This window comes from Bombina bombina, chromosome 4 (assembly GCF_027579735.1).
Source record: "Bombina bombina isolate aBomBom1 chromosome 4, aBomBom1.pri, whole genome shotgun sequence".
NCBI lineage: Eukaryota > Metazoa > Chordata > Amphibia > Anura > Bombinatoridae > Bombina > Bombina bombina.
Window position 1 is genome coordinate 1,234,076,301 of NC_069502.1, and position 19,783 is coordinate 1,234,096,083.

Here is a 19,783-nt window from a genome sequence, read left to right on the forward strand (position 1 = left end):
TTATCTCAGTTATATTAATATACTTTTTACCTCTGTGATTAAACTGTATCTAAGCCTCTGCAGACTGCTCCTTATCTCAGTTATATTAATATACTTTTTACCTCTGTGATTACCTTGTATCTAAGCCTCTGCAGACTGCCCCTTATTTCAGTTATATTAATATACTTTTTACCTCTGTGATTACCTTGTATCTAAGCCTCTGCAGACTGCTCCTTATCTCAGTTATATTAATATACTTTTTACCTCTGTGATTACCCTGTATTTAAGCCTCTGCAGACTGCTCCTTATCTCAGTTATATTAATATACTTTTTACCTCTGTGATTACCCTGTATCTAAGCCTCTGCAGATTGCCCCTTATCTCAGTTATATTAATATACTTTTTACCTCTGTAATTACCTTGTATCTAAGCCTCTGCAAACTGCTCCTTATCTCAGTTATATTAATATACTTTTTTACCTCTGTGATTACCTTGTATCTAAGCCTCTGCAGACTGCTTTATCTCAGTTATATTAATATACTTTTTACCTCTGTGATTACCTTGTATCTAAGCCTCTGCAGACTGCTCCTTATCTCAGTTATATTAATATACTTTTTACCTCTGTGATTACCCTGTATCTAAGCCTCTGCAGACTGCTCCTTATCTCAGTTATATTAATATACTTTTTACCTCTGTGATTACCTTGTATCTAAGCCTCTGCAGACTGCTCCTTATCTCAGTTATATTAATATACTTTTTACCTCTGTGATTACCCTGTATCTAAGCCTCTGCAGACTGCTCCTTATCTCAGTTATATTAATATACTTTTTACCTCTGTGATTACCCTGTATCTAAGCCTCTGCAGACTGCCCCTTATCTCAGTTATTTTAATGTACTTGTTACCTCTGTGATTACTTTGTATCTAAACCTCTGCAGACTGCTCCTTATCTCAGTTATATTAATATACTTTTTACCTCTGTGATTACCCTGTATCTAAACCTCTGCAGACTGCTCCTTATCTCAGTTATATTAATATACTTTTTACCTCTGTGATTACCTTGTATCTAACCCTCTGCAGACTGCCCCTTATCTCAGTTATATTAATACACGTTTTACCTCTGTAATTACCCTGTGTCTAAGCCTCTGCAGACTGCTCCTTATCTCAGTTATATTAATATACTTTTTACCTCTGTGATTACCTTGTAACTAAGCCTCTTCAGACTGCCCCTTATCTCAGTTATATTAATATACTTTTTACCTATGTGATTACCCTGTATCTAAGCCTCTGCAGACTGCCCCCTTATCTTAGTTATATTAATATACTTTTTACCTCTGTGATTACCCTGTATCTAAGCCTCAGCAGACTGTCCCTTATCTCAGTTATATTAATATGCTTTTTACCTCTGTGACTACCTTGTATCTAAGCCTCTGCAGACTGCCCCTTATCTGAGTTATATTAATATACTTTTTACCTCTGCGATAACGCTGTATCTAAGTCTCTGCAGACTGTCCCTTATCTGAGTTCTTTTGTCAGACTTGGATTTTAGCAGTGCTGGTTCATAAATAACTTCACAGGAGTGAGCACAATGTTAATACATAAGAGGCGGCCATAAGAGAAATTAGCATATGAGCCTACCTAGGTTTAGCTTTCAACAAAGAATAACAAGATAACAAAGCAAAATTGATCAAAAAAGTAAATTGGAAAGTTGGTTAACATTAAATGCCCTCTCTGAAGGAAAGTTTTGACTAGACTGTCCCTTTAATAACTCTAGAAATACTCATTTACTTCAAAAACATTTAGCATTTCCACAAAAATTGCATTATCATTCACGTAATCTAAAATGGCAGACGTGAAATCCAGCGTTTAACAGTCCAGTGATATATACTGCGCTGCTGTGCGTATTCACTAACGTGTGCAAGTCATGTGTTAACCCCAGGAGTGATGAGAACGTAGAGCACTTCTGATTGGCTATACCGCCAACTGAAGGGGAAAAAAAGCTTTACGGTGAGGGGCGGGCACATATTATTTACTTATAAGTAACACGTTACAATTAGCTGAGCGCTGATTTTCAGGTCTGCAGACATTGCACTTGTAGCTGGAGGAAAGAGAAAGAGATGGATCGTTGCTACAGAGAACATGCAGGAGGGTGATCTTATAACATCATCTGGGGTCATTGGTCGCATGGCAGGTACGTGACTGGCGCTGCAGTGCTGCGCAGTGCTTATTATGTGTACTAATTCTGCACTTCTTGCAGTGTCGGCACAGGAGGGGGATGCACATCCACTGGGGGCACTGCCTGTGGGAACCCTTATCAATAACCTGGAAGTTATTCCTGGCAGAGGGGCTCAGTACATAAGAGCAGCAGGTGAGTCTTAGAAATGGCTATAATGCTGGGCAGGATGTGTCTCCCTATTGATAATAGCTGAGTTGGTCTGAGTTGGCAGTGATCCCACTGCCTCCTCTGCAAAACAACTTCTGCAACTCACTTCCTCTTTCGGCCTGTCACAATGGACTGACTCTCCCACTCACAAAGATGGTCACTCCCTTGATCTGATTTTCAGCTATCGATGCACTTAAACTTCACAAACTCCCCTTTCTTCTGTTAAGTGTGATCAGTCCACGGGTCATCATTACTTCTGGGATATTACTCCTCCCCAACAGGAAGTGCAAGAGGATTCACCCAGCAGAGCTGCATATAGCTCCTCCCCTCTACGTCACTCCCAGTCATTCTCTTGCACCCAACGACTAGATAGGATGTGTGAGAGGACTATGGTGATTATACTTAGTTTTATATCTTCAATCAAAGTTTGTTATTTTAAAATAGCACCGGAGTGTGTTATTATCTCTCTGGCAGAGTTTGAAGAAGAATCTACCAGAGTTTTTGTTATGATTTTAGCCGGAGTAGTTAAGATCATATTGCTGTTCTCGGCCATCTGAGGAGAGGTAAACTTCAGATCAGGGGACAGCGGGCAGATGAATCTGCATAGAGGTATGTAGCAGTTTTTATTTTCTGACAATGGAATTGATGAGAAAATCCTGCCATACCGATATAATGTCATGTATGTATACTTTACACTTCAGTATTCTGGGGAATGGTACTTCACTAGAATTACACTGTAAGAAATACATAAAGCTGTTTAATAACTAGAGATTATGTTTAACGTTTTTGCTGGAATGTAAAATTGTTTTCATTTGCTGAGGTACTGAGTGAATAAATGTTTGGGCACTATTTTTCCACTTGGCAGTTGCTTAATCTGTTTTTCTGACAGTTTCTGTTCTCCCTCACTGCTGTGTGTGAGGGGGAGGGGCCGTTTTTTGGCGCTTTTACTACGCATCAAATATTTCAGTCAGCAACTCATTGTATTCCCTGCATGATCCGGTTCATCTCTACAGAACTCAGGGGTCTTCAAAACTTATTTTAAGGGAGGTAATTTCTTTCAGAATTGCTGTGAGAATTATAGTTTGACTGAGATAAAAAACGTTTATTCTATAATTTGTTTCCTGCTTTCAGAATTTGTTATCTTTGCTAATGGGATTAAACCTTTGCTAAAGTTGTGTTGTTTACAAGGATTGAGGCTATAACTGTTTCAATTTATTAATTTTCGACTGTCATAGATCTTCTGTGCTTCTTAAAGGCACAGTACGTTTTAATATTATTCTAATTGAATTGTATTTCCAAGTTGCAAGTTCATTTGCTAGTCTGTTAAACATGTCTGATTCAGAGGATGATACCTGTGTCATTTGTTGCAATGCCAAAGTGGAGCCCAATAGAAATTTATGTACTAACTGTATTGATGCTACTTTAAATAAAAGTCAATCTGTACAAATTGAACAAATTTCACCAAACAACGAGGGGAGAGTTATGCCGACTAACTCGCCTCACGTGTCAGTACCTACATCTCCCGCTCAGAGGGAGGTGCGTGATATTGTAGCGCCGAGTACATCTGGGCGGCCATTACAAATCACATTACAGGATATGGCTACTGTTATGACTGAGGTTTTGGCTAAATTACCAGAACTAAGAGGTAAGCGTGATCACTCTGGGGTGAGAACAGAGTGCACTGATAATATTAGGGCCATGTCAGACACTGCGTCACAGGTGGCAGAACATGAGGACGGAGAACTTCATTCTGTGGGTGACGGTTCTGATCCAAACAGACTGGATTCAGATATTTCAAATTTTAAATTTAAACTGGAAAACCTCCGTGTATTACTAGGGGAGGTGTTAGCGGCTCTGAATGATTGTAACACAGTTGCAATACCAGAGAAAATGTGTAGGTTGGATAAATATTTTGCGGGTACCGACGAGTACTGAGGTTTTTCCTATACCTAAGAGACTTACTGAAATTGTTACTAAGGAGTGGGATAGACCCGGTGTGCCGTTCTCACCCCCTCCGATATTTAGAAAAATGTTTCCAATAGACGCCACCACAAGGGACTTATGGCAAACGGTCCCTAAGGTGGAGGGAGCAGTTTCTACCTTAGCTAAGCGTACCACTATCCCGGTGGAGGATAGCTGTGCTTTTTCAGATCCAATGGATAAAAAGTTAGAGGGTTACCTTAAGAAAATGTTTGTTCAACAAGGTTTTATATTGCAACCCCTTGCATGCATTGCGCCGATCACGGCTGCAGCGGCATTCTGGATTGAGTCTCTGGAAGAGAACATTGGTTCAGCTACTCTGGACGACATTACGGACAGGCTTAGGGTCCTTAAACTAGCTAATTCATTCATTTCGGAGGCCGTAGTACATCTTACTAAACTTACGGCGAAGAATTCAGGATTCGCCATTCAGGCACGCAGGGCGCTGTGGCTAAAATCCTGGTCAGCTGATGTTACTTCTAAGTCTAAATTGCTTAATATACCTTTCAAAGGGCAGACCTTATTCGGGCCCGGGTTGAAAGAGATTATCGCTGACATTACAGGAGGTAAAGGCCATGCCCTGCCTCAGGACAAAGCCAAAGCCAAGACTAGACAGTCTAATTTTCGTTCCTTTCGTAATTTCAAAGCAGGAGCAGCATCAACTTCCTCTGCACCAAAACAGGAAGGAGCTGTTGCTCGCTACAGACAAGGCTGGAAACCTTACCAGTCCTGGAACAAGGGCAAGCAGACTAGGAAACCTGCTGCTGCCCCTAAAACAGCATGAATTGAGGGCCCCCGATCCGGGATCGGATCTAGTGGGGGGCAGACTTTCTCTCTTCGCCCAGGCTTGGGCAAGAGATGTTCAGGATCCCTGGGCGCTAGAGATAATATCTCAGGGATACCTTCTGGACTTCAAATACTCTCCTCCAAGAGAGAGATTTCATCTGTCAAGATTGTCAACAATCCAGACAAAGAAAGAGGCGTTTCTACGCTGCGTACAAGAGCTCTTGTTAATGGGAGTAATCCATCCAGTTCCACGATCGGAACAGGGACAGGGGTTTTACTCAAATCTGTTTGTGGTTCCCAAAAAAGAGGGAACTTTCAGACCAATCCTGGACTTAAAGATCCTAAACAAATTCCTAAGAGTTCCATCGTTCAAGATGGAGACTATTCGGACAATTTTACCTATGATCCAAGAGGGTCAGTTCATGACCACTGTAGATTTAAAAGATGCTTACCTTCACATACCGATTCACAAAGATCATTATCGGTACCTAAGGTTTGCCTTCCTAGACAGGCATTACCAGTTTGTGGCTCTTCCATTCGGATTGGCTACAGCTCCAAGAATCTTCACAAAGGTTCTGGGTGCTCTTCTGGCGGTACTAAGACCGCGGGGAATCTCGGTAGCTCCATACCTAGACGACATTCTGATACAAGCTTCAAGCTTTCAAACTGCCAAGTCTCATACAGAGTTAGTGCTGGCATTTCTAAGGTCACATGGATGGAAGGTGAACGAAAAGAAAAGTTCACTCGTTCCACTCACAAGAGTTCCCTTCCTGGGGACTCTTATAGATTCTGTAGAAATGAAGATTTACCTGACAGAGGACAGGCTAACAAGACTTCAAAGTGCTTGCCGCACCCTTCATTCCATTCAACACCCGTCAGTGGCTCAATGCATGGAGGTAATCGGCTTAATGGTAGCGGCAATGGACATAGTACCATTTGCACGCTTACACCTCAGACCACTGCAACTGTGCATGCTAAGTCAGTGGAATGGGGATTACTCAGACTTATCCCCTTCTCTGAATCTGGATCAAGAGACCAGAAATTCTCTTCTATGGTGGCTTTCTCGGCCACATCTGTCCAGGGGGATGCCATTCAGCAGACCAGACTGGACAATTGTAACAACAGACGCCAGCCTTCTAGGTTGGGGTGCCGTCTGGAATTCTCTGAAGGCTCAGGGACAATGGAGTCAGGAGGAGAGTCTCCTGCCAATAAACATTCTGGAATTGAGAGCAGTTCTCAATGCCCTCCTGGCTTGGCCCCAGTTGACAACTCGGGGGTTCATCAGGTTTCAGTCGGACAACATCACGACTGTAGCTTACATCAACCATCAGGGAGGGACAAGAAGCTCCCTAGCTATGATGGAAGTATCAAAGATAATTCGCTGGGCAGAGTCTCACTCTTGCCACCTGTCAGCAATCCACATCCCGGGAGTGGAGAACTGGGAGGCGGATTTCTTAAGTCGTCAGACTTTTCATCCGGGGGAGTGGGAACTTCATCCGGAGGTCTTTGCCCAAATACTTCGACGTTGTGGCAAACCAGAGATAGATCTCATGGCGTCTCGACAGAACGCCAAGCTTCCTCGTTACGGGTCCAGATCCAGGGATCCAGGAGCAGTCCTGATAGATGCTCTGACAGCACCTTGGGACTTCAGGATGGCTTACGTGTTTCCACCCTTCCCGTTGCTTCCTCGATTGATTGCCAGAATCAAACAAGAGAGAGCATCAGTGATTCTAATAGCACCTGCGTGGCCACGCAGGACTTGGTATGCAGACCTGGTGGACATGTCATCCTGTCCACCTTGGTCTCTACCTCTGAAACAGGACCTTCTGATACAGGGTCCCTTCAAACATCAAAATCTAAGTTCTCTGAAGCTGACTGCTTGGAAATTGAACGCTTGATTTTATCAAGACGTGGGTTTTCTGAGTCAGTTATTGATACCTTAATACAGGCTAGGAAACCTGTTACCAGAAAGATTTACCACAAGATATGGCGTAAATACCTATATTGGTGTGAATCCAAAGGTTACTCTTGGAGTAAGGTTAGGATTCCTAGGATATTGTCTTTTCTACAAGAAGGTTTAGAAAAGGGTTTATCTGCTAGTTCATTAAAGGGACAGATCTCAGCTCTGTCCATTCTGTTACACAAACGTCTGTCAGAAGTTCCTGACGTCCAGGCTTTTTGTCAGGCTTTGGCCAGGATTAAGCCTGTGTTTAAAACTGTTGCTCCACCATGGAGTTTAAACCTTGTTCTTAATGTTTTACAGGGTGTTCCGTTTGAACCCCTTCATTCCATTGATATAAAGTTGTTATCTTGGAAAGTTCTATTTTTAATGGCTATTTCCTCGGCTCGAAGAGTCTCTGAATTATCAGCCTTACATTGTGATTCTCCTTATTTGATTTTTCATTCGGATAAGGTAGTCCTGCGTACTAAACCTGGGTTCTTACCTAAGGTAGTTACTAACAGGAATATCAATCAAGAGATTGTTGTTCCTTCTTTATGCCCAAATCCTTCTTCAAAGAAGGAACGTGCTCTAAAATTTTACTTACAGGCAACTAAGGAATTTCGACAAACGTCTTCTCTGTTTGTCATTTACTCTGGGCAGAGGAGAGGTCAAAAAGCTTCCGCTACCTCTCTTTCTTTTTGGCTTCGTAGCATAATTCGTTTAGCTTATGAGACTGCTGGACAGCAGCCTCCTGAAAGAATTACAGCTCATTCTACTAGAGCTGTGGCTTCCACTTGGGCCTTCAAGAATGAGGCCTCTGTTGAACAGATTTGCAAGGCTGCAACTTGGTCTTCGCTTCATACTTTTTCCAAATTTTACAAATTTGACACTTTTGCTTCATCGGAGGCTATTTTTGGGAGAAAGGTTCTTCAGGCAGTGGTTCCTTCTGTATAAAGAGCCTGCCTATCCCTCCCGTCATCCGTGTACTTTTGCTTTGGTATTGGTATCCCAGAAGTAATGATGACCCGTGGACTGATCACACTTAACAGAAGAAAACATAATTTATGCTTACCTGATAAATTCCTTTCTTCTGTAGTGTGATCAGTCCACGGCCCGCCCTGTTTTTAAGGCAGGTAAATATTTTTTAATTTATACTCCAGTCACCACTTCACCCTTGGCTTTTCCTTTCTCGTTGGTCCTTGGTCGAATGACTGGGAGTGACGTAGAGGGGAGGAGCTATATGCAGCTCTGCTGGGTGAATCCTCTTGCACTTCCTGTTGGGGAGGAGTAATATCCCAGAAGTAATGATGACCCGTGGACTGATCACACTACAGAAGAAAGGAATTTATCAGGTAAGCATAAATTATGTTTTTCCACTTTCTGACCATCATCTCCTAACTTGCAATATCACTTCCCTCCCTACAACCCCCCCCTTCCTCTACCCCTTGCACCAAACTTCACAGAAGCGCTAGGTCTTTAGATCAGCAACAGCTCGCTAGCTCTCTCGAAACTCAACCTCTCATCCATCACCTCCTTTTCTTGCCCTGACCAATCCATCTGCCACTATAGCTCCACCCTTACATCGGTCATTGACAATCTGGCCTCTCCTACCATAGCTCAGAAACCACGCTCTCATCCTCAGCCCTGGCATGCTCCTCTGACACGGTACCTACGCAGATGTTCCCGTACTGCTGAGCGACACTGGAGGAAATCTCAGAGTTCTGCTGACTTTCATCACTATAAGTTCATCCTGAACCCCTACTATTCTGCCCTTAATCTTTATAATAATTAATACTTCTCTAATCTCATCTCTACTCTTACCTCTAACCCAAAATGTCTGTTTTCTACGTTCAATACTCTTCTCCGCCCACCCCCACCTCCCACCACAACTTCTCACTCAGCTCAAGATTTTTCCAGCTACTTCAATAACAAAATGAACTCCATCAGAAATGAAATCAGCTCTCAACATACTACCGGTCTCCCACCCCCTCAAAAGCTCACAATCATCCAAAACCCGCATAGCCATAAATTTAGCTCTTTTGCCCCTGTTACAGAGGAAGACGTTTCTGCCCTTATACTATCCTCTTACCTCACTACCTGTCCCCTTGACCACATCCCCTCACAACTACTCCCCTCCCTCTCTTCTACCCTTACCCCTATACTCACACACATATTCAACCTCTCCCTCAGCACTGGTATTGTTCCCACATCTCTTAAACATGCATTAGTCACACCTATCCTCAAAAAACCTTCTCTCGATCCAACCTCCCCATCCAACTTCTGCCCTATTTCCCTACTACCTCTTGCCTCAGAGCTTCTTGAAAAACTAGTATATGCACGTCTATCCCATTTCCTTACACTAAACTCTCTTCTTGACCCACTGCTCTCTTGTGGTTCTCTTCCTATCTATCTAACCGTACCTTTAGTGTAGCCTTCTCCGGAACATCCTCTGCCCCGTTACCACTTTCTGTTGGGGTACCTCAAGGCTCTGTCCTCTGTCCCCTTCTCTTTTCAATCTACATGTCATCATTAGGTTCCTTAATAAAGTCCCACAGGTTTCAATATCATTTGTATGTCGATGACACCCAAATCTACCTCTCTGCACCAGACCTATCTCCTTCCCTACTAACCGTGTCACTAACTGTCTTTTTTTTGCATGATGTACCGAGTCCACGGATTCATCCTAACTTGTGGGATATTGTCCTTCCTGACAGCAAGTAGCAAAGAGAGCACCACAGCAGAGCTGTCTATATAGCTCCCCCCTTAACTCCACCCCCCCAGTCATTCTCTTTGCTGGCTCTAAGCAGGAAGAGTAAAGAGAAGAGGTGTTAAACTGTTAGTTTTTATTTAATCTTCAATCAAGTGTTTGTTATTTTTAAATGGTACCGGTGTTGTACTATTTACTCTCAGGCAGGACATAGATGAAGATTTCTGCCTGGAGGATGATGATCTTAGCATTTGTAACTAAGGTCCACTGCTGTTCCCATATGAGCTGAGTAGTACAGGAAAACTTCAGTGAGAGGAACGGTTCTTGCTATACAGCAATGAGGTATGTTCAGTCATTTTTCTGCAGAGACTGTGTTAACTCAGAAAGGCTGACAGTATCCCCATTAGGGGAAGGGTAAGCAGTAATCCTAGTATGAAAGAGGTTTTACTAGCTTGCATAAAGGGGGAGTAACGTTTAGGTTTATGGGACGTTTGCTTGAGGGGTCATTTGGCTTATTTTGGGTTTGTTATAACCCACATGGTTTCCAAACTAGGTTTGTTAGATTTGAGTTGGCCCCAGTAACATTGAGTGAGGTGGGCGGGGCCTATTTTCGTGCCTCAGTTGCGCATTCAGTTATACAGACAAGCAGCAAGCAACTTCTCCTGAGGTCCTGATGATCTTCTGAGGGCCTATTCGAAGCTTTAACCCCATATTATCGTTCCTAAGGGCAGGTAGGGCCACAGCAGAGCTGTGGCAAGGTGCTTATAGGGGTGTTTAACCGGTTTTAGACAAATTTCAATCCGGTTTTGTCATTTGGGGGTTTATTGCTTATTAACTTGTGGTGCAATCCTTCTAAAGCTTAGTGGGTACACTGTTAAAATTTCAGAAAAATTTAAGCAATTTTAACCTGTTTTGCAGTTTGTGTATGCCTTTTTTTCTCTTAAAGGCACAGTACCGTTTTTGCAAATTGTGTTTTTTTTCTTTAAATAAAGTGTTTTCCAAGCTTGCTTGCTTTATTACTAGTCTGTTAAACATGTCTGACACTGAGGAAACTCATTGCTCAATTTGTTTAGAAGCCATTGTGGAACCCCCTCTTAGAATGTGTCCCACTTGTACTGATATGTCTATAAATTGCAAACGGCATATTTTGACTTATAAAAGTTTGGCATTAAATGATTCTCAGACAGAAGGAAATCAGGTTTTACCATCTAGTTCTCCCCAAGTGTCACAACCAGTAACGCCCGCACGAGCGACGCCAAGTACTTCTAGTGAGTCTAATTCTTTCATCTTGCAAGATATGGCTTCAGTTATGAATACTACCCTCACAGAGGTTTTATCTAAGCTGCCTGGTTTGCAAGGGAAGCGCAGTAGCTCTGGGTTAAGAACAAATGCTGAGCCTTCTGACGCTTTAGTAGCCGTATCCAATATTCCCTCACAAGGTTCTGAAGTAGGAATGAGGGATTTGCTGTCTGAGGGAGAGATTTCTGATTCAGGAAAGATGTTCTCTCAGACAGATTCAGATATGACGGCATTTAAATTTAAGCTATAGCACCTCCGCTTATTGCTTAGGGAGGTTTTAGCTACTCTGGATGATTGTGACCCTATTGTAGTTCCAGAGAAATTGTGTAAAATGGACAAATATTTAGAGGTTCCTGTTTACACTGATGTGTTTCCGGTCCCTAAGAGGATTTCGCACATTGTTACTAAGGAGTGGAATAAACCAGGTATTCCGTTCTCTCCCCCTCCTGTTTTTAAGAAAATGTTTCCCATTTCTGACATCATAAAGGGCTCATGGCAGACGGTCCCTAAGGTGGAGGGAGCTATTTCTCTTGCAAGGTGTATCCAGTCCACGGATTCATCCTTTACTTGTGGGATATTCTCATTCCCTACAGGAAGTAGCAAAGAGAGCACACAGCAAAGCTGTCCATATAGCTCCACCCCCCAGTCATTCTCTTTGCTGGCTCTAAGCACTAGGGTCTCTCTCGGGAGTGTAAAGTGAATGTGGTGTTAGAATTGTAGTTTTATTATCTTCAATCAAAAGTTTGTTATTTTAAATGGTACCGGTTTGTACTATTTACTCTCTAGCAGAAAAGTGATGAAGATTTCTGCTGAGAGGAAAATGATTTTAGCATGTTGTAACTAAAATCCACTGCTGTTCCCACACAGGACTGAGGAGTACCAGAAAACTTCAGTTGGGGGGAACAGTTTGCAGGGGGATCTGCAATAAGGTATGTTCAGTCATTTATTTCTAGACAAGACTGAGATAATGCTAGAAGAGACTGACAATATCCCCATGAGGGGAGGGTAAGCTATGTTCACAGACTTAGTAAGGAATTGAATGCTTACATAATAGGGCTAATTATGCTGGTTGACACTAATTCAGGGCAATCGATTGTTTAGCTAAGGAAAAATCGTTTTGCAAGACACTTTGAAAGCCCTTTTGGGTTTTTTTCTGGGGTTATTACCACATGGCTGTTTTTTAGTCACTTAGGAGTGATTTACTAGGCCTCACAGCTCCGGAGTAGAGTGGGAGGGGCCTAATTGCCTCAGATGCGCACTTAGAATTGCAGATAAGTTCATGCTGTTTCACATGGAGGGTCCTGCTGATGTTTGAGGGCCTAAAATAAGCTATATTCCCCCAAATCTGATCCCTAAGGGAAGGTAGGGCCACAGCAAGGCTGTGGCAAGGTGCTGTAGTGATTTAACCAGGTGTTTGCTTTAGGCTGCTCCGGTTTGGGCATTAAGGGGTTAATCGTTTTGAAACTTGGGGTGCAATCATATTAAGGCTTTAGCTACATACTGTGAAAATTTCAGAAAGATTACTGCATTTTTCACCGTTTTGTAAAATTGTGTGCTCTTTTTATCTCTTAAAGGCACAGTAAAGTTTTTTTTTCAAATTGTGTTTTTTATTTGATTAAAGTGATTCCAAGCCTGTTTGTGTACTCTACTAGTCTGTTAAACACGTCTGACACTAAGGAAAATCCTTGTTCAATGTGTTTAGAAGCCATGGTGGAACCCTTTCTCAGAATGTGTCCCACTTGTACTGATATGTCTATACACTTTAAAGATCATATTGTTGCACTTAAGAATGTGGCCCAAGATGATTCTCAGACTGAAGGTAACGAGGGTAGCCCGTCTGCTTCTCCCCAAGTGTCACAACCAGTTACGCCTGCGCAGGCGACGCCTAGTACCTCTAGTGCGTCTAACCCTTTTACATTACAAGACTTAAGGGACACTGAACCCAAATTTTTTCTTTCATGATTCAGATAGAGCATGCAATTTAAGCCACTTTATAATTAATTCCTATTATCAATTTTTCTTCGTTCTCTTGCTATCTTTATTTTAAAAAGAAGACATCTAAGTTTTTTTTTTATTCAGAACTATGGACAGCACTTTTTTATTGGTGGATGAGTTTATCCACCAATCAGCAAGAACAACCCAGGTTGATCACCAAAAATGGGCCGGCATCTAAACTTACTTTCTTGCATTTCAAATAAAGATACCAAGAGAATGAAGAAAATTTGATAATAGGAGTAAATTAGAAAGTTGCTTAAAATGTCATGCTCTATCTGAATCACGAAAGAAAAAATTTGGGTACAGTGTCCCTTTAGCGGCAGTCATGGATAATTCTCTTACAGCCTTCTTATCTAAACTGCCCGTGTTACCTGCAAAGCGTGATAGCTCCGTTTTAAGAACAGATTATGAGCATTCTGACGCTTTGGTAGCCGTATCCGATATACCCTCACAACGCTCTGAAGTGGGAGCGAGGGATTTGATGTCTGAGGGAGAAGTCTCTAATTCAGGAAGGGTTCCTCCCCAGACAGATTCAGATACATTGGCTTTTAAATTTAAACTAGAACACCTCCAGGTTTTACTTAGGGAGGTATTAGCTACTCTGGATGACTGTGACCCTTTGGTGATCCCAGAGAAATTGTGTAAAATGGACAAGTACCTAGAGGCCCCTGTTTACACGGATGCGTTTCCGGTCCCTAAGAGGATTGCGGATATCATTACTAGGGAGTGGGATAGGCCAGGTGTCCCTTTTGTCCCCCCTCCTGTTTTTAAGAAAATGTTCCCCATATCTGACCCCATGCGGGACTCGTGGCAGACGGTCCCTAAGGTGGAGGGAGCTGTTTCTACACTAGCTAAACGCACAACCATACCAATTGAAGACAGTTGTGCTTTTAAAGACCCTATGGATAAAAAATTAGAGGGTTTACTTAAGAAAATTTTTGTTCAACAAGGTTTTCTTCTCCAACCTATTGCCTGCATTATTCCTGTAACTACTGCAGCTGCTTTCTGGTTTGAGGCGCTGGAAGACTTGCTCCAGACGGAGACCTCATATGAGGAAATTATGGATAGAATTAAGGCTCTAAAGCTAGCTAATTCTTTTATCACTGACGCCGCTTTCCAAATAGCTAAGTTAGCGGTGAAAAATTCAGGTTTCGCCATTTTGGCGCGCAGGGCGCTATTGCTAAAGTCCTGGTCGGCCGATGTGTCGTCTAAATCCAAGCTTTTGAACATTCCTTTCAAAGGGAAGACCCTATTCGGGCCTGAATTGAAAGAGATTATTTCAGATATCACCGGGGGAAAAGGCCATGCTCTCCCTCAGGACAAAGCCTTTAAAACAAAGAATAAGGCAAATTTTCGTTCCTTTCACAATTTCAGGAACGGCCCCGCTTCATCCTCTCCGGCTGCAAAGCAAGAGGGTAATGCTTCACAGCCCAAGGCAAACTGGAAACCTTACCAGGGCTGGAATAAGGGTAAACAGGCCAAAAAGCCTGCAGCTGCCAACAAGACAGCATGAAGGGGTAGCCCCCGATCCGGGACCGGATCTAGTAGGGGGCAGACTCTCTCTCTTCGCTCAGGCCTGGGCAAGAGATGTACATAATCCTTGGGCATTAGAGATTGTAGCCCAGGGATACTTTCTAGAATTCAAGGACTCTCCTCCAAGGGGAAGGTTCCACATTTCTCGTCTGTCTACAGATCAGACAAAGAAAGAGGCGTTTTTACCCTGTGTAGAAGATCTACATACAATGGGAGTGATCCACCCAGTTCCAATTGCAGAACAAGGACTGGGGTTTTACTCAAACCTGTTTGTGGTTCCCAAAAAAGAAGTAACTTTCAGACCAATCCTGGATCTCAAAATTCTAAACAAATTCCTCAGAGTCCCATCATTCAAGATGGAGACCATTTGGACAATCTTACCAATGATCCAGGAGGGTCAATATATGACTACCGTGGATCTAAAGGATGCGTATCTGCACATTCCTATCCACAAAGATCATCACCAGTTTCTCAGGTTCGCCTTTCTGGACAAGCATTTTCAGTTTGTGGTTCTTCCTTTCGGGTTGGCCACTGCTCCCAGAATTTTCACAAAGGTGCTAGGGTCCCTCCTGGCGGTTCTAAGACCGCGGGGCATAGCAGTGGCGCCTTACCTAGACGACATCTTAATTCAGGCGTCAACTTTCCAAAGAACCAAGTCTCACACAGAGATTGTATTGGCCTTTCTGAGGTCTCACGGGTGGAAGGTGAACATCAAAAAGAGTTCTCTCTCCCCCTCACAAGAGTTCCATTCCTAGGAACTCTGATAGACTCGGTAGAAATGAAAATATTTCTGACGGAGGTCAGAAAGCTAAAACTCTTAACTACTTGCCGAGCTCTTTATTCCATTCCTCGGCCATCTGTGGCTCAGTGCATGGAGACAATCGGACTAATGGTTGCGGCAATGGACATAGTCCCTTTTGCTTGGATACACCTCAGACCACTGCAACTATGCATGCTCAAACAGTGGAATGGGGATTATGCAGATTTGTCTCCTCAAATTCAGTTGGACCAGGAGACCAGAGATTCTCTTCTCTGGTGGTTGTCTCAGGATCACCTGTCTCAAGGAATATGTTTCCACAGGCCAGAGTGGATCATCGTAACGACCGACGCCAGTCTGTTTGGCTGGGGTGCGGTCTGGGACTCCCTGAAAGCTCAGGGCTTATGGTCTCGGTGATGACGGAAGTAACCAAAATAATCAGGTGGGCGGAAGATCACTCCTGCCATCTCTCAGCAATTCACATCCCAGGAGTAGACAACTGGGAGGCGGATTTTCTAAGTCGTCAGACTTTTCACCCGGGGGAGTGGGAACTCCACCTGGAGGTATTTGCCTTGCTGACTCAGCTATGGGGCACCCCATAGTTGGATCTGATGGCGTCCTGTCAGAACACCAAACTTCCTCTCTATGGGTCCAGGTCCCGGGATCCCAAGGCGGTATTGATAGATGCTGTAGCAGCGCCTTGCTCCTTCAATCTGGCTTATGTTTTTCCACCGTTTCCTCTCCTCCCGCGTCTGGTTGCCAGAATCAAGCAGGAGAAGGCTTCGGTGATTCTGATAGCGCCTGCGTGGCCACGCAGGACTTGGTATGCAGACCTAGTGGACATGTCATCTGTCCCACCATGGTCACTGCCAATGAGGCAGGATCTTCTAATACAGGGTCCGTTCAAGCATCCAAATTTAGTTTCTCTACGTCTGACTGCTTGGAGATTGAACGCTTAATTCTATCAAAGCGTGGGTTCTCTGAGTCAGTTATAGATACTCTGATTCAGGCTAGAAAGCCTGTCACCAGGAAAATCTACCATAAGATATGGCGGAAATATCTTTGTTGGTGTGAATCCAAGGGTTACTCATGGAGTAAGATTAGGATTCCCAGGATATTGTCCTTTCTCCAAGAAGGACTGGAGAAAGGATTGTCAGCTAGTTCCTTAAAAGGACAAATATCTGCTTTGTCTATCCTGTTACACAAGCGTCTGGCAGAGGTACCAGACGTTCAAGCGTTTGCTCAGGCTTTAGTCATAGCCTGTCTTATAAACCTGTGGCTCCGCCATGGAGTTTGAATCTAGTTCTTCAAGGGGTTCCGTTTGAACATTTACATTCCATAGACATTAAGTTGTTATCTTGGAAAGTTTTGTTTTTGATAGCTATCTCTTCTGCTCGAAGAGTTTCAGAATTATCTGCCTTACAGTGTGATTCACCTTACCTGGTGTTCCATGCAGATAAGGTAGTTTTGCGTACCAAGCCTGGTTTTCTTCCTAAAGTTGTTTCTAACAAGAATATTAACCAGGAAATTGTTGTTCCTTCTCTGTGTCCTAATCCATCTTCGAAGAAGGAACGTCTATTACACAATCTTGATGTAGTTTGTGCTTTAAAGTTCTATTTACAAGCAACTAAGGATTTCAGACAAACATCTTCCTTGTTTGTTATCTATTCTGGTAAGAGGAGAGGTCAGAAAGCGACTGCTACCTCTCTTTCCTTTTGGCTGAAAAGCATCATCCGTTTGGCCTGAGACTGCTGGCCAGCAGCCTCCTGAAAGAATTACTGCTCATTCTACTAGAGCAGTGGCTTCCACATGGGCTTTCAAAAATGAGGCTTCTGTTGAACAGATTTGTAAGGCAGCGACTTGGTCTTCTCTGCATACTTTTGCCAAATTTTACAAATTCGATACTTTTGCTTCTTCGGGGGCTATTTTTGGGAGAAAGGTTTTGCAAGCAGTGGTGCCTTCCGTTTAAGGTACCTGTCTTGTTCCCTCCCTTCATCCGTGTCATAAAGCTTTGGTAATGGTATCCCACAAGTAAAGGATGAATCTGTGGACTGGATACACCTTGCAAGAGAAAACAGAATTTATGCTTACCTGATAAATTACTTTCTCTTGCGGTGTATCCAGTCCACGGCCCGCCCTGGCATTTAAGTCAGGTAAAAAACTTTTTGTTTAAACTACAGTCACCACTGCACCCTATGGTTTCACCTTTTTCTTCCTAACCTTTGGTCGAATGACTGGGGGGTGGAGCTATATGGACAGCTTTGCTCTGTGCTCTCTTTGCTACTTCCTGTAGGGAATGAGAATATCCCACAAGTAAAGGATGAATCCGTGGACTGGATACACCGCAAGAGGAAGTAATTTATCAGGTATGCATAAATTCTGTTTTCTACCCTGGCTAAGCGTACAACTATATCTATTGAAGACAGTTGTGCTTTAATTGATCCTATGGATAAAAAATTAGAGGGTCTCCTAAAGAAAATTTTTGTTCATCAAGGTTTTCTTCTCCAACCTATAGCGTGCATTGTTCCGGTAACCACGGCAGCTGCCTTTTGGTTTGAGGCTCTAGAAGAGGCTCTTCAGATGGAGACCCCACTAGATGATATTTTGGACAGAATTAAGGCTCTTAAGTTGGCTAATTCTTTTATTACAGACGCCGCTTTTCATCTTGCTAAATTAGCAGCTAAGAATTCAGGTTTTGCCATTTTAGCGCATAGAGCGTTATGGCTTAAGTCCTGGTCAGCTGATGTGTCATCTAAATCTAAGCTTTTGTCGATCCCTGTCAAAGGTAAGACCCTATTCGGGCCTGCATTGAAAGAGATCATTTCAGACATTACTGGAGGGAAGGGTCATACCCTCCCTCAGGATAAGTCAAATAAGACTAGGACCAAACAAAATAATTTTCGTTCCTTTCGAAACTTCAAGAGTGGTCCCTCTACCTCTTCCCCTGCTGCAAAGCAAGAGGGGAACTTTGTTTAATCCAAGCCAACCTGGAGACCTAATCAGGCTTGGAACAAGAGTAAACAGGCCAAAAAGCCTGCTGCTGCCACTAAGTCAGCATGAAGGGGTAGCCCCCGATCCGGGACCGGATCTAGTAGGGGGCAGACTCTCTCTCTTTGCTCAGGCCTGGGCAAGAGACGTTCAGGATTCCTGGACAGTAGAAATTGTAACCCAGGGATACCTTCTAGATTTCAAGGATTCCCCTCCAAGGGGGAGGTTCCATCTGTCTCAATTGTCTGTAAACCCGACAAAAAGAGAGGCGTTCTTACGCTGTGTAGAAGACCTCTGGGAGTGATCTGCCCAGTTCCAAAAGCAGAACAGGGGCAGGGGTTCTACTCCAATTTGTTTATAGTTCCCAAAAAGGAGGGAACCTTCAGACCAATTCTGGATCTCAAGATCCTAAACCAATTCCTAAGAGTTCCATCTTTCAAGATGGAGACCATTCGGACTATCTTACCATTGATCCAGGAGGGTCAATATATGACCACTGTGGACTTAAAGGATACGTATCTACATATTCCTATCCACAAAGATCATCACCAGTTCCTAAGGTTCGCCTTTCTGGACAAGCATTATCAGTTTGTGGCTCTTCCTTTCAGGTTGGCCACGGCGCTGCAAATATTCACAAAGGTGCTAGGGTCCCTTCTGGTGGTTCTAAGGTCACGGGGCATAGCAGTCGTGCCTTATCTAGACGACATTCTAATTCAAGCGTCGTCCTTCCAACTAGCCAAGTCTCACACGGACTTAGTGTTGGCCTTTCTAAGGTCTCATGGGTGGAAAGTGAGCATAAAAAAAGAGTTCTCTTTCCCCCCCTCACAAGAGTTTCATTTCTAGGGACTCTGATAGACTCGGTGGACAGGAAAATATTTCTGACGGAGGTCAGGAAATCAAAGATTTTGTCCACCTGCCGAGCTCTTCATTCCATTCCTCGGCCGTCAGTGGCTCAGTGTATGGAGGTAATCGGACTAATGTATCGGCAATGGACATAGTTCCGTTTGCTTCTTCTGAGGCTTTTTTTTGGGAGAAAGGTTTTGCAAGCAGTGGTGCCTTCCGTTTAGGTTCCTGTCTTGTCCCTCCCTTCATCTGTGTCCTAAAGCTTTGGTATTGGTATCCCACAAGTTAGGATGAATCCGTGGACTCTGTACATCATGCAAAAGAAAACAAAATTTATGCTTACCTGATAAATTTCTTTCTTTCTCTTGTAAGGTGTATCCAGTCCACGGAGTCATCCTTTACTTGTGGGATATTCTCCTTCCCTACAGGAAGTGGCAAAGAGAGCACACAGCAGAGCTGTCCATATAGCTCCCCCTCTAGCTCCACCCCCCAGTCATTCTCTTTGCCGGCTCTAAGCACTAGGGTCTCTCTCGGGAGGGTAAAGTGAATGTGGTGTTAGAAAGGTTTTGCAAGCAGTGGTGCCTTCCATTTAAG

At 43.4% G+C, this 19,783-nt stretch overlaps 1 protein-coding gene across 1 annotated transcript in view; it reads left to right on the forward strand.

Annotated features, from left to right (window-relative positions):
• MRPL2 (mitochondrial ribosomal protein L2) overlaps positions 1 to 19,783 on the forward strand; it is a 46,022-nt gene that overhangs the window by 4,411 nt on the left and 21,828 nt on the right. The window contains exons 2-3 of the mRNA XM_053712825.1: positions 2,052 to 2,167; positions 2,234 to 2,344. Coding sequence (XP_053568800.1) covers positions 2,052 to 2,167; positions 2,234 to 2,344 — 227 coding nt within the window. The remainder of the gene's footprint in view (positions 1 to 2,051; positions 2,168 to 2,233; positions 2,345 to 19,783) is intronic.